Raw genomic sequence first — 15,538 nt, forward strand, 5'->3', positions numbered from 1 at the left:
TTCATCTAGGATGGGGAAATAGAAATGCAGAAAAGTTCATTGCTTTGCCCTCAGGTCCTCTGAAGAGCCAGGAAGAAAGACTCATGCTTGGCACTGGAGACTCATGCTGCCAATCCTTCTTGTTTGGCTTCATGCTCAGTCCCTTGCCATAATGTGTTTATGCAGCCCCAGTAGAAGCAGCACTGTCCTTTCTATTTTCTTGGGTTGAGTAAGATGTTGTTGTTTAGTCACTAAGTCATGTCTGACTCTTTGCAACCACATGGATTGTAACCCACCAGGCTCCTCTGTTTATGGAATTTCCCAGGCAAGAATACTGGAGTGGGTAGCTATTTCCTATTCCAGGAATCTTCCAGACCCAGGGATTGAACCCCAGTCTCCTGCATTGGCAGGTGGATTCTTTACCAGGGAAGCCACCAGGGAAGCCCACTGAGTAAGGTACCACATGGCTAGTACACTGAAATTCTTAAATATACGTAAAATCAACTCAACGGTTATTTTACCTTTTTTCATCATTTACTTATTTTCATGTCTTTATAGAAGTGATAATGATGATGATGATAATTTTAAAAAGCCCAGCACTGCTTTAATGAATTTATTTGGATTCCCAGCATTTTAGAACACACCTGGCACCAGCATCAGCTCAGGAAAGCTCTAGGCCTGGTCATACTGACTCCGTGCCCAGCACTCCACTTCAGCACAATGCTTTCTGACTATCAGGGGAGAGCTTTCTCATTCCTTTTCTTTCCTTTCAAAAATATTGTCATCGAGGATTATGCTTATAAATTTAATTACCTTTGGAAAAGTTTTTTTTTTTTTTTCTTTCAATTTTGAACTTTCCTCTACAGGCTCTTCATTTATTGGATTTTGGTAATTAATGCTTTAGGGAAGGGATTTCAAGGACTTGCTGTTTTGCCTCTCCTTTTATGTGGATCCAGAAGGAAAAACAAAAACACCAGGGAGGAGCCCCAGGGAGGACTCTCTCCGTGGGGCATCTCACTTGGGTTTTTTAAATACTCAGTCCTTTAACAGAGAGGCGGTTCCTTGTGGTTGCTGAACTGCTTCACAAAGTGATCAATCACCCAATCCAGTGTGGATCGTCATCTCCCAGGGAAAGTTGAGTGGTTTTTAAAGAAACAATCACAAAAGGAGAAACACCTCTATAGGGTTATTTCCCTCATAAAATAAATCCGTCATGGATTTTGTCCTTAGAAAAACACACACGGAGCCCCAAGTGTGCTGGCTTACTGGTTACAACCATAGCACTTCCTTTTGAAAATCCACCTCCCCACCTCGCCCACCCCACGCCGGTCCTTACATTAAAGAAACCATTAAAACCCCAAGGCGCATTTGCCCTAAAGCGCTGAAATTCCTAGCAATGCAGGGCATTGCCGGCACCCGGGAACCAAAATGTCCCCACTCGTAATAAACATAATAAACACGAGTCAAACAATGGCTCGTGCCCAAGCTTTCACACTTGTTTTTCCAAGTCTCGGCTGCCAGAGGCAGAGAGTTGTAATTCCTGAGGTCGCTTGTCTTCGGGAGGGGCGAGGTGTGCGTTGTGACACTCACTGCTTGGGAACTCTTTTGGGTAGGACTGGCTTAAAGATTAACTTTCACGAGTTTCTGGGACCAAGACTGTGTCGGTGAATGGCGTGATTGGAAACTTGTGCAGGCGGGAGGCTGCAGGCGGCCGCTCTTTCAACAGGCGATTTGTTCTCCTGTCTGTGGCTCATTTCCATGCAAAGAGCCTGACATCAGAGCACCTTTTGTTGCTAAACGCTTTCTTTAGCGTCGAGGGGAGAGAGTCATGTGGAGCTGGAAGAGCTCATTTTGAAGAGAGGGGGCCGGGGAGTTGCCACCAAGTTCCCGAGGCAGCTCGGTCACCCGGCGGGGCCCTGCCCAGACGTGCTGGAAGCACTCAGTCGCGTGCCCAGTTAGTCGGTCCCGGCCGTAGGAAGAGACGCCTTTGCAGCGGCTGGCATCGCGGCTGGGGCCGCCCGAGTTCCCCGCCGGGAAACTCAGTGGTGCGAACTTTGCCTCCTGCTGCCCCGCCGCCGAGCCGAGCCCGGGCTGGGAAAGTTTCCGGACTTGTCAGTCGCGCGGCCCGCCGCCACCTAGAGCCGAGGAGCCGCCGGTGCTCCGGGGGGCCCCCGCCGGGTCGCAGGCCGGGGATGCGGCGCGGGGGCGCGGCTCGCTGGTGACGCGGCGGGCGGGGACCGGCTCCCGGGGCTGGGCGCGCGCGGCTGCGGGGCCAGGGCGCCCCGGGGACCCGGCCATGGAGCAGGACGCCGGAGCCGCCGGCGCGGCGCCCGAGCCGGAGCCCGAGCCGGCGTCGGAGCCCGAGGTGGGCGCGGGCATGTCCGAGGCGTTCTCCCGGCTCTGGACCGACGTGATGGGCATCCTGGTGAGTTACCTGGAGGCGCGGGGAGGGCGGGTCACGGGTTCCCCCGGAGCAGGGCAGCCTCTGGGGGACCTCGAGCTCCTGCGCGCTCGCCGACTCGGCCAGCCCACCCCTTGGGGGTCGTCCTTCTCCGGCTCTAGTTCTTAAGGAGTTAAATCCACAAGGTTTAGGATTTCAAAAACCGAATTAAAAAATAACCAGCCACAGATCACATCAAAGATAGATGTTTTAAATAATCGGGTGTGGTGTTGCACAGTGTAATCTGGGACACCTGCTGAGAAGTTGGTGTGGAAAAAGAGGAAGAGTCTTTCAGAGACTGGATGTAAATAAACCGTGTTTGGCTGCTGTGGATTTGGGAAGAGGCTGATTCTACTGATGTTTATCTCTGCATCGTTTGTTGTCTGAGCAGGAGAGGAAAACAATTTCCTCCTTGCTCAGAACCACAGCAAGTTAACATACTCTGCAGTTTTCAATCTGTAGAATTACAGGATATTTGTTATGTGTTTGGGGCTAAAAACAATAGGGCTTATTTTGCTAAATCTGTATTGTCATGTATTTTGAAATGTCCAATAACTAAACCCGCCCCTGGATTTGGCATAATTTTTGAAAAATAGTTTTTAGACATGGAAGATGAAGCTTTAACTTGTTCAGGGTTCAGTGCCTTGAGGAATTAGTAGATTTGCTTTGATGGAGCTGTAGAGAGGCAGGTAGACTGGAATCAGATGGGTGGTAAGTCTGGCATCTTACTCCACATATAAAAAGTCAACTTCAATGTAAAGATTTGGAATTGGCTGTTGTGGAAGCCAATTGGAAGAGGCTCTGTATTTACTTGGAGATTTTTTTTTTCTTTAATAGAAGGAGGTGTAGTTTGTAGAACGAAGCTCTTCTTTGGGAATGATGAGACCATTTTTACCACAGTAATTCAGCTCTTGGGTTTTGGAGTGAGTGAGCCTGGATTCAGATCCCAGCCCTTCTATTGATTGACTGCATGATCTTGGCCAAGGTACCCAGCTGCACTGATGTTCTATTTCATCACCTGAAAAGTGAAGCAAAGAAGATCTGCTTCGTGGATTCTCTGAGATTTAGCTAAGTTGATATATAGCTAGTGCTCAGCATATTAGTATTAATAGAAGGGGGCGGCAGAGGATGAGATGGTTAGATGGCATCAGGGACGTGAGTGAGCAAACTCAGGGAAATAGTGAAGGACACGGAAGCCTGGCATGCTGCAGTCCATGGGATCGCAAAGAGTTGGATACAACTGAGCAACTGAACAACAATAAGTAATGGCTGTCTTGCAGATAATCTTGTGGCTCATCTTTCCAGAGATCCTAAAAGTCCCAGTTATTCCATCTTCAGGTGTCCTTTGGTATTAATGATTATTCCTATGCAGAGAGCCAGGGAAGGTTGGTCAAAGATTTCTACCTGCTCTTCTCACTCTCTGATATTTTATTTTACTTATTTTTTGAAAGCAAATTTGTTCAGGTAAATACACACTCAAAAGACAGTGTGGGCCGTCTCACTAGGGTGCTCCAATATTTTAAAAATAAATATTGAGAAACACTTCAAGTTATGCTATTTGCATTTTCTGAACATTACTGATGAATACGGGCCTTCAGTGAAATTTCGGAAAACTCAATGAACATATATAAAAGTTGTGGTGATAGACTGTATTTTAAGTTCATCCAGAAGAAGCTTATCTTGTTATTTCTTGCTTAGGTCTCACTCTAAATTTTCAGTCACTGAGAAAATTGGTTTGCATCTCTTAGTAGGGTGTGAGCTGGGGAGGGAAGGGTTGGAGGAGCTCAGTTATATTGAAGTGTGGGCTTAGGGTCGTTTGGGGGTGGGGGTGGCATGCAGCACTTTCTAAAGAGTGACTCTCTCTTCCCTGGCAGATTCCAGCACTGTTGGGTCAGTTGTAGCAGAGTGTTCTTTGGCTGAGTAAGAAGACGGGGTGGGGCTCAAAAAGCCCAAACCTGTTATTCAAAAGACCGATGCAGGAGAAAAGAAAATATGTGCTTCTTACAGAGCTAATATTTTGTTCGGTGTGAGGCTGATAGACGGTAACAATTGTCCTAAACAGGTAGTGTTCACTCCTGCTTTCCCATCTTTTATAAGATCTTCTTTTCCTTTAAATCTTGGGCATCAAGATTGTTCCTTAGGGAAAAGGCAGACGCAAAGCACATAGCTTACCTCTCCTCTGTACGGCCTGTGAGAAGTCATTAGGGGAAAAGGATCTTTATTGTGTGTTGAGGATGCTGTCATCCAAGTGTTTATAAGAAATTATCTTTGGAAAAATATATCATGACATAAAACTGACATCAGACTTTGTTCTTACAGAGATAAAAGACACTATTTTCTTCATCTCGTATTTAAAATATGGGATTTTACAATCATCTCGCAGCCTAGGGGGTGAAGTGACTTGGGCACTGAATACCTTGTTAGAGGCAATGTCAGACTGCACCCCAGTTTTCTGACCTCCACCAGTCAGGAGCATGTTGCCATGATGCTCCATAGTTAACTGTCCCAGATCAACTTAGGAGAAATGTGATTACATCTGGTATTGTATGCAAAGGCTATTTGGAAGTTTGTGAATCTGTGGTAAAGAATCCGCCTGCCAATGCAGGAGACACAGGAGACTCAAGTTCTATCCCTGGGTCTGGAAGATCCCCTAGAGAAGGAAATAGAAACCCACTTGAGTATTATTGCCTGGGAAATACCATGGACAGAGGGGCCTGGCAGGCTACAGTCCTTGGGGTCACTATAGAGTTGGACACCACTTAGCGACTAAACAACAAATTTGGAAGATGCTTTTACCTGATAGCTCAGTTGGTAAAGAATCTGCCTGCAATTCAGGAGACCCCTGCATCCTTGTGTTCAATTCCTGGGTCGGGAATTCCCTGCAGAAGTGATAGGCTACCCACTCCAGTATTCATGAGCTTCCCTTCTGGCACAGCTAGTGAAGAATCCACTTTCAATGTGGGATACCTGGGTTCGATCCCTGGGTCGAGAAGATCCCCTGGAGAAAGGAAAGGCTACTCACTGCAGTAACTGGCCTGGAGAATCTCAGAGTCAGACAGGACTGAGTGACTTTCACTTTTTTTTAATAGAACTTCGGAGGGGAGTAAGAGGTAGAAGGGGAATTATACATCCAAGCAACATACTTAGCAGATTTCAGGCACAGTTGCTACTTTTACTTTTTAGATTTTTCTTCGTGTAAAAATGTGAACTTCAAAGCCTATTAGGGTTTTTCATTGAATGAGCACAGCTCCCCTTTCCCGAAGGGGCAGTTAACAAGGAGCACTCACCATCTGTCTCCCATTCCCCTCCTCCCCACCCCCTAGCCTGGACCCCCCAGCCCTGAACCCTGACCCCTGGTAGATTTTGTTGGTTCTGACCCAGGGGAGGGTGTTACCCCAGAGACACTGATCTCAGTAAATGCAGGGTGGTTGTTTGAGTTCATTAGGGCATATTTTGCATTCAAATTAAATCAGTCCTGCACAGTTCAGCACCAACTAGTTGCTTTTAGATAATTGTTAACAAAACGCTTATTTAGAGAAGTAACAGTATAATTTATGGCATGAAAATGAGTGTACTGGCATGAATAAAATGCTAACAAGTGAATATATAAATAGAAAACCCTTACTTACTGTGGATTGTGAAGACCTAGAGGGCATGGTCTGTACTTTACTCAATTTTCTACCTCCAGGGCTTGGGACTACTGACTGGCTGCTGTTTGTTGAGTGAAAAAGGAAAAAAGCATGTACTCTTAAATGCAGGAGCCACTTCAAAATACAGTTCTGTACACTCATGCCCTGGCTTATAATGGGGTGCCTTAATGAACTATAAATTCTCTTTATGCTGAAGCTCCCACTTGGACAGTTCCGCTGTGCAAACTCAAATCCCGGCACTTCCACTGAAAGCGTATTGGCAAATTGGGAAGTGTTTGTAAACCCTGAGCAATTAAATCATGGTCTTCTTGTGAAACACTATTCTGTTCTCTGACTCGGCAACATATGGTCTGACACCTTTTAGGATGACATTCTTAGACTTCTGTTGAGATGTACAGAACCAGTTAGAATCCTCTGGGGGTTTTACTTTTATTTTTACTCCCTTGTTGTTCAGTTGCTCAGTAATGTCCGACTCTTTGAGACCCCATGGACTGTAGCACACCAGGTTTCCCTGTCCTTCACTACCTCCCGGGGTTTGGTCAGACTCAGGACCATTGAGTTGACTATGCCATCTAACCATCTCATCCTCTGTCGCCCTGGTTACAGACAAAACATTCCATGTTCTTTTTTGGGGTGGGGGAAGCCTAGTTTTTTTTTTTTTTTTTAAGAGAGGGAATTGTTGAGGTTATTAGAAGAAGTGGATCATATTTTCAGCCCCAAGTATCCATTTGGTAAATTGTGATGGTTCATAAAGTTTTCCTCCAAAATTGGAAGAAGCAGGCATTTGAAACTTCTAGTTCGATGGGAAGGGAGAGGAAGGGAGTTAGTAAGTGACTATTGTTTGCTAGATCCTGCAAGATGCACCTCCCCCAAACCTTACATTTCCCTGCTGTGTTCCTACAATTTACACCCATTTCCTAGCAATGCTTAGAAAATATCCATTGTGTAGACAAACTCTACACAGATGACCTTCCCTTCTTCTAGATCCTATGCAGGCTACAGAAAAGTGTGGTAGGTTTATTTAAGTTAATAAACATAATAAATAGACTCTTTAGGCTATCTGCTAGGTTTATTGTATCTCGCTGTTTACTAAAGTCCTCTCCTTCACTCTGTATTTAAGTGTGGGGGAGGGAAGAGGCCTGTTCGATCCCTAGGGGGCTTTTAAAATGCAAACTCCTTTGTACCAACCAGTGTGTAATTTACATATTGTTGGGTGGCGTCTTACGGTAAGCCCTTTAGCTAATGACTTAATTTTAGGTCTTGGAATCTGAGCGTCAGCCCTAGTGTCAAGTATCCTGACTTCATCTTGATTTTATATTCCTGTTAGGCCACGGAAAGCCTATGGCTTTTACATAAGTAGAGAAATTGCAGGGTGATGTATCAGGAGGCACTGACTAAAGAGACCCTGGATGTGAGCCCTCAACTCCTTCATTTAGATAGGAATGGGAGGGCTTGGGGGCAACTGAGTAGGAGCCAGAGCTCAGATCTCTCAATTTTCAATTATCTGCCAAAGACAGAGTTAAGCCTTATAATTCTGGCTGGGGTTCTTGATTTGCTATCAAAAAGGACCCCTGGAGACCTCCCTAGTGGTCCAGTGGCTAAGCCTCTGGAGCTCCCAATGCAGGGGACCCAGGTTCCATCCCTGGATCCCTGTTCAGGAAACTAGATCCCACATGTCACAACTGAGAGTTTGGATGTGTCTACTAAGACCCGGCACAGCCAAATAAATAAAATGATCATTTTTTTAAAAAAGAGGCCCCTGCACTAAAGTGACAGTTTATATTCCTAGTCTTCCAGCATCTTGCTTTCATGCTTTCATTTGCCGCTGTCTACCTTGAAACATTTTCCCTCTTCCACCTTGCTTGTTCTGCATCCTTTTCAGCATCCTTGACTCAAGCTTCTGATGAGAAGTTGTCACCATGTGGGGAGAGGGAGTCGGTGCTCACAGGGACTGAATCCCAGTGCTGGGCGGGGCCCTTCCTGTACTTACCTGGTCCTCTCATTGCAACCATTGAGCAGTGTTGTCCCCATTTTACAGTGGAGAGTTATATGTGCACATCCTGAATCACACAGATAGTGAACAGGGGAGCTGGGATTTGAATCCCCTGTTATTTCCTGGAAATTAATTCACAGTTGCAATTTTATAGTTCATTCTTTCACATCTCTATTGGGACACCTATTGACTATTGGAAGAAAAACGATGACAAAACTAGACAGCCTCTTAAAAAGCAGAGACATCACTTTGGCAGCAAAGGTCCGTATAATCAAAGGCACGGTTTTTCCAGTAGTCATGTACGGATGTGAGAGTTGTACCATAACAGAGGCTGAGTGCCAAAGAATTGATGCTTTCGAACTGTGGTGTTGGAGAAGGCTCTTGAGAGTCCCTTGGACTGCAAGGAGATCAAACCTGTCAATACTAAAGGAAATCAGTCCTGAATATTTATTGGAAGGACTGATGCTGAAGCTGAAGCTCCAATCCTTTGGCCACCTGATGCAAAGAGCCAACTCTTTAGAAAAGATCCTAATTCTGGGAAAGATTGAAATCAGGAGGAGAAGGGGACGACAGAGAATGAGATGGTTGGATGGTATCACCAATCGATGGACATGAGTCTGAGCAAGCTCTGGGGTTTGGTGATGGACAGGGAAGCCTGGCATGCTGCAATCCATGGGGTCTTAGAGAGTGGGACATGACTTAGTGACTGAACAACAACAAATGGACTGTCAATCTCTTTGCTTAAGATTTTGAGCTCAGTACTAACTGGACATACCCCTTGCTTCCAGAAGGACAAACAGCATCCACCGCCCTTCCTTAAATACCTAGTCGTGTGGTGCAGTGTGTAGACTGCTTCAAGGAGGCTGGAGTATGGAGGGGGGTGTTGGGGCAGGGAGGGAGCGGGGGGCAGTCTGCCACGGTGCTGGTGCAGGCAGGTCAGTCCCAGAGATGCCTTCCAGCTTGGGTCCTGGCAGTGAGTAGTTTCCCTCGAGAGGTGTTCCCCAGGGAGGGCTAAGGAGGAAAGAAGGGCGAAAGGGCCTTCTGGACAGCTGAGGAGAAAAGAGACGGGAGGGTACAGCACACTAAGGTGGGCACCGGGTAGTGAGAGTTGAGGTAGCTGGCATCATTCTGTAGGCTCCAGTGAGAAGCCATTGCAGAATTTTAAACCGACATGTGACATGATCACATTCTAGAAATGTGCCTTTTGTGGGTGATGAGTTGGTGATGAATTTGGAAGAAGACTAGTGGTCTAGGCAAGAGAAGATGAAAGGTTAAACGTCTGTGAAATGTGCTAGTTTATCTATCATCTGGCTTCTGTTCATCTCAATATTTTCCTCTGTAGTCAAGGATTGCTCTTGGTAACTTACTTTTGATAAATTCTTTTCAACTCAAGAGTAGGCTGGGTTAACGCAAGAGATTTTTAGAGATACTGTAGTGCTGTGACTTTTTCATTCTAAAGAAAAGTTGTCTGTCGTGACACATCTGTGTGTACACGTATCTGCTTACCTGTCTTTGTCCTGGAGTGAATGATTTATTTCCTTAAAGAGGAGATTTATTTTTTATAACTACACACACGATGCTATAACCAAATGATCTTTAAAAGCTAATTCTAGAGGACAGTGAAATAGAGGGAAATGCTCAGTTTGGCATGTCATGTGTATCTGCTCAGTTTTGTCTGACTCTTTGCGGCCCCATGGACTTGTAACCCTCCAGGCTCCTCTGTCCATGGGCTTTTTCAGGTAAGAAGTAGGTTGTCATTTCCTTCTCCAGGAGATCTTCCCTACCCAGAGCTTGAACCTGAGTCTCTTGCACTGGCAAGTGGATTCTTTACCACTGGAACACTTGTGTCGAAGAATACTTTATGCTTCAGACTTAACCATCATAATCCCGCTGTATTATATGATGAGCTTACCCATGGTTTACACACATTCTTTTCTTAGGGTAGGAAAAGAATTGATTTCAAAATAATGAATTTAGATATGTAGAGGCTAAAGCTCTAAGAATTAACTGTATCTTTTAATACCAATGTAAGACTACAAGCAGTAAACCTTCAGACTAATTTTGAGATAAAATGTATTTTTATGATGACTTGGAATTGTCATTTCTCAAATAAATGTATACTAATTTACTAATTAACTTCATTTGGTAATGACACCTGAAACGTGTGGGTCTGCTGGTCGTTAGCTTTGCTCCTAGCCAGCTGTCTAGTGTCCCACCTTTTGTTTCATAAGATATTTCACTGGATAGCATTAATTCTTTATGAGTTGAGATGCTTCCTAGAGATAACTTAGCTTGTATTTTTTCTTGCTTGTCAAGTTCTATAATAGAGACAATCTAGCATGGAGGCTGGAGACTCAGGCATTGGAGTATCTTAGAGACATGGAACACAAGAGCTTGATAATGAGATAGTTTTTCCCCTCTGGAACCCGTATTCTTTCTTTTTTGAAGGGACCTCCTCTTGTCTTTCAACTTTCTAAGCTGATTGGTGAAAACATGGATACATTTGAGTTTATAATGATTGCTCTGTGGAGCTCTGTTCTGTGTGTCCATAGAGATGCTTGGCAGCTCTCCTTGGTGTCTATGATGCAGATTTGATTCATGGTTGGTTTTCTTGCTTCATCCACTGCTTGTTTGGCTTTCCAGCAAGCAGTGAATGAGGATGGTCCAGTGTGTCCAAATGTCACTCTGTTATGGCTTCATTCTCTGTCCTGGATGAAGAATTGAAAGTGGAATTAAAAGTGAAAGAAAATAATGCCTATACTTGTAATTTTAACTAAAAGTATTATTGAAGGGCAGAAGAAAAATACATATTTTTTTAGTTTAGTATGTATCCTTAATCGTGGTTACTTTCAAAATTTATCCTAATTTTGTGGACTTGATGACTTTTGCCTAAGAGTTCTTATCAACCAACACATTTTTTTCACCCTCGAGGTAAAAAATGTTTTTATGCTTTTTTGGGCACTCTTAAAAATTGAGTGTTTCAATATTATTTGTTATTAAGAAGAAAGGAATGTTCTAGTTTAAGAATAAGTATCTTTGCTATAGGCTTACATTCATTTTCAGAGGATTTTAAAGGCCTGCTTCTTGGCCTTTTGGCTAAAATCAAGTCTTATAGTATGAGGGCTTCCCTGTGGCACCGTGGTAAAGAATCTCCTGCTAATGCAGGCAGTGCAGGAGACACAGTTTCGATTCCTGGATCAGAAAGATACCCTGGAGTAGGAAATGGCAGCCCTCTCCAGTATTTTTGCCTGGAAAAATTTCACGGACAGAGAAGCCTTGTGGGCTACAGTCTACGTGGTCGCAAAGAGTTGGACACGACTGAGCACAGACATAAGATAAAACATTAACAATTTTACAAGTGTCCTTGTTTGGAAACATGCAGGGTTAAAAAACATTTGTTAAACAAAATAGCAGTGAGATACCCCTGCACACCTTTGACAATGGCCAGGATCTGGAACACTGACCACGTCAAATGCTGAAGAAGACGAGGAACAGCTGGAACTCCTGTTCATTGCTGGTGAGAATGAAACATGGTCCAGTCACTTTGGAAGACCATTTGGCGGTTTCTTACAAAACTAAGCCTTTTTCTTACCATCCAGTCCAGCAATTGCACTCCTTGGTGTTTGCCCAAAGAAAGTGAAAACTTTCCTCCACGCAAAACCTGCATACATCTATTTATAGCAACTTTATTCATAATTGCCCAAACCTGGAACCAACCAAAATGTCCTTCAGTAGGTAAATGGACAAGTAAAGATTGGTGGAAATTATCTAGGGATAAAAACAAATGAGTTATCAAGCTACCAACGGATGTAGAAGAACCCTAAATGCTTATGACTAAGTGAAAGAAGCCAATCTGTAAAGATTTTTGATTCTGGGTATATGACAGTTTGGAAAAGGCAAGACTATGGAGACATTGAAAAGATCAGTGGTTGCCAGGGTTGGGGGAAGGGACGGATGAATAGGTGGAACACGGAGAATTTTTATAATGATGAATAGATTTTCAACATCAAGAGTGAATCATGTTACATGCTTTGGATTTGGGGTGATTATGATGTGACAGTGTAGGTTGTAACAAATGTGTACAATGGGCTTTATTTCAATACCCCAATCAATTCTCAGATTTTCAGTGGACACTGAGTTTCCCACAAATGTAATTCAAATATGACATTTTTCTGCTAGTGTTCGGTCCCGCTATCTACTAGCTGAGTCCCAAAAACTGCCCCTATTACAGTTGCCAACCGCAAGTCCAGATTGTTACATGTGCTTTCCATCGGCTGGCTACTGCGTTCCATTAATTTGCTAGAGCAGCACTCAGAACTTGGGAAACCCAATTTACTTGCTTAATCAACCAGTTTTTACTTACTGGATTATGGGATTATAAAGAGGTATAACTTAGTAACAGCCACTTGGAAGAACCTTGCGTAGGGCAAGTATGTGGGGAGAGGGTAGAGCTTCTGAAACCGTTTACCTCAGACTGGGACTTGAATCCATGTACCAGGACTCGAACCCACAAGGCCAGGACTTGAACCCAGCCAAAACCCAGTTTGGGACTCTAACCCATGCGGCTGGGATTCGAACCCAGTCAAAACCCTGCTTGGGACTTGACCCAATAATCTTTTAATTAGAATTACTCATGTGTTCTTTGTGTCTTTGCACAGAAGGAATTCAGTGAGAAACAAAGTGATTTGTAAGAAGTGTATTTATTCAGATTGAAACACAGTCCACAGAGTGTGGGCCATTGCAGAGGGTGGGTGGGCCCTGAATTGTGGCGTAGTTAACTTTTACGGGCTGGGTAGGGGGCGGGAGGAGCCGGGGACGACAGTGAGATGGCTGGATGGCATCACCGACTCGATGGACATGAGTTTGAGTGAACTCCGGGAGTTGGTGATGGACAGGGAGGCCTGGCGTGCTGCGATTCATGGGGTCGCAAAGAGTCGGACACGACTGAGCAACTGAACTGAACTGAAATGAGTGGAAGGATTATTCCAACCTTTTTGGGGAAAGGGTGGAAATTTCCAGAAATTGAGCCACTGCCCACTTTTTGATCTTTGCTGACCAGCCTTGGAACTGTCCTGGCACCTCTGGGTGTGTCATTTAGCTTGCTGATGGGTTACAGTGAACGTATACTGAGGACCAAGGTCTAGTTGAAGTTGACTTGTCTGCCATCTCGGACCCTTTTGATTCTCATCAGTTGATGTGTCCTGGGGCTGTGTCATTGCCCTGCCCCCTTCTCTCCTGCTAGGGCACCTCTCTCCTTGAATCTCCACGTAGTCACCAGTCCAGAGGCTCTCTGAAGCCTGTCCTTGGAGGTTTCTATGGAGGCTTCATCATATGGGCAGAACTGGCCTTTGGTAACTGCGCTCAGTCTCTAGCCCTGCTTCCCTTCCAGGATACCGAGAATGAGATAAGACTGCAAGTTCCTAATTTCTAATCACTGGGTCTTCTTGGTGACCAGCTCTATTCCGAGGCTATCTAGGAGCCGCAGCCTAAGTCGCCTCATTAACAAAAATCAGATGCCTCTGAAGGGACCCTTAATGAATGACACAAGATGCTCCTGTCATTCCAAATTCAAGAGTTAGGAGCCCTGTACAAGGACTGGGAAGAAGACCAAGTATCTATTTCTTTTAAATCACGACATAATTGTAGGGGATACTGATAATGAGGGAGGCTATGCATGTTTAGGGGCAGGAGGCATATTGGGAATCTATGTTTCCTTTAATTTTACTGTCAGTCTGGAGCTACTAAATGATGAAGTCATAATACAATAATAATTAGATTTTTTTGTTTGTTTTATCAAGAGAAGAGGAACAGGATACGGAGAAGGCAATGGCAAACCACTCCAGTACTCTTGCCTAGAAAATCCCATGGATGGAGGAGCCTGGTAGGCTGCAGTCCGTGGGGTCGCTAAGAGTCGGACACGACTGAGCAACTTTACTTTCACTTTTCACTTTCACACATTGGAGAAGGAAATGGCAACCCACTCCAGTGTTCTTGCGTGGAGAATCCCAGGGACGGGGGAGCCTGGTGGGCTTCCATCTATGGGGTCACACAGAGTCAGACACGACTGAAGTGACTTAGCAGCAGCAGCAGCAGCAGTGACTATATAACATCCAGCTGAAGACTAGCAGTGGGGTACCCTTTCTGCCCGCTTCTGATGCCTATGTCAGTAGCTTTCTCTATCTCCTTTATACTTTAATAAAACTTTTATTACACACACACAAAAAAAAAAGAGAAGAGGAACAGGATGAACACATTTAGAAACAAGAAAAAATTGTTTAAACACCTCTTAGAAAACTGAAAGTTTGTTTTGTAGGGGAGTGAAGAGCAAAGGAAGCAGTTTAGAGTGGCTTTAGATCTTGGCTTCAGCATTTCGTGACCTAAGCAAGCTCCTTAACTCTTCTGTGCCTTGGTTTCCTCATCAGTAAAATGAGGATGATAGCCACTAAAATCACTGGATCTGGTCAGATTAATTCAGTCCCTAGAACTGTGCATGGCATATGGTAAGCAGATCATAAATGTTCCTTATTATTAGCTGTTAATAGTTAAATCTTTAGTCGGAGTGTGGGTTAATTTCTCTTCACGCTCATTTTTAAGTGGAGGGATGGTCTGATACCACATGTTCAATTTAGGATTGATACTAACTATTGATTTAATTTGTTTTAATTTAACTTTTTTGGGGGATGATTTAATGGTTTTAACATTTGCCAAATGTCCTTTTTAGAATACAAAATTTAAAAACAAATGCATAAATTATTTCAAAGTATTAACCTTCATGTTTCACTTTAGGAAACTGGTGTTAAAAATGTTATGTGTCCTTAAGAGAGAGAATGTATGGGACTCGTGAATAAGGAGGGTTTTCTGGAGGCAGGAAGATATTTGTAATGAAAACATATTTTCAGCTTAAATGGTTGTCCAGATCGCTATTTTTCAGTTCTCCTGTGACTAAGTAGCACAATAGCATGAGATCTTTTTGATAGTTGATTTTTTAGAAACATGTAAAATATTAAAAATATCCACTTAACTAATGATTTTATTTTTTGAGTTCTGGACCCATGTAACTACTAAATCTACTTTTAGTATCTTGAAATGTCTTTGTGAAATATTTTCCCAAGGTTTTATTGAATTAACCACTGTTTTTGCCCAGGTTGTTAAGCATTCATTCTGTGTTTTTACATCTTAGTTAAGACTCTTCCATCTCCAATCAAGAGTTTATAAAAGCGTCATATGGTAGTGTCCCCACCAGAGCCCAAGCAACCTGCAGACACATTATCAGTGTGAACTTGATAGAAAATGAGGTTCTTTGTGCTTCAAGGAAGATTATTATTATTATTAATCATTATTAGATAATATGCCACTTATGTGCATTTTAATTAGGGAGTGATTTCATTATGCATTTATAGAAAATATGAAACTTTGAGAAAGTCTATAAAGATGAACAATTTTATGTTGGAAAGATAAGACATCGTTTTTAAGCAG

At 43.7% G+C, this 15,538-nt stretch overlaps 1 protein-coding gene across 4 annotated transcripts in view; it reads left to right on the forward strand.

Annotated features, from left to right (window-relative positions):
- Window positions 1–15,538, forward strand: part of SASH1 (SAM and SH3 domain containing 1) — a 349,577-nt gene that overhangs the window by 152,890 nt on the left and 181,149 nt on the right. For 2 of the 4 annotated variants that reach the window (XM_055433597.2, XM_055433598.2), the window contains exon 1: window positions 1,564–2,404. The exons of the other annotated variants lie outside the window; for them this stretch is intronic. In XM_055433597.2, coding sequence (XP_055289572.2) covers window positions 2,276–2,404 — 129 coding nt within the window. In that variant the 5' untranslated portion in view covers window positions 1,564–2,275. Of the gene's footprint in view, window positions 1–1,563; window positions 2,405–15,538 lie in introns of those variants that run through there. 4 annotated transcript variants of the gene reach the window in all.

Source organism: Moschus berezovskii, chromosome 10 (assembly GCF_049115385.1).
Source record: "Moschus berezovskii isolate FMDL1 chromosome 10, NW_MosBer_1.0, whole genome shotgun sequence".
In the NCBI taxonomy this organism is placed as follows: domain Eukaryota; kingdom Metazoa; phylum Chordata; class Mammalia; order Artiodactyla; family Moschidae; genus Moschus; species Moschus berezovskii.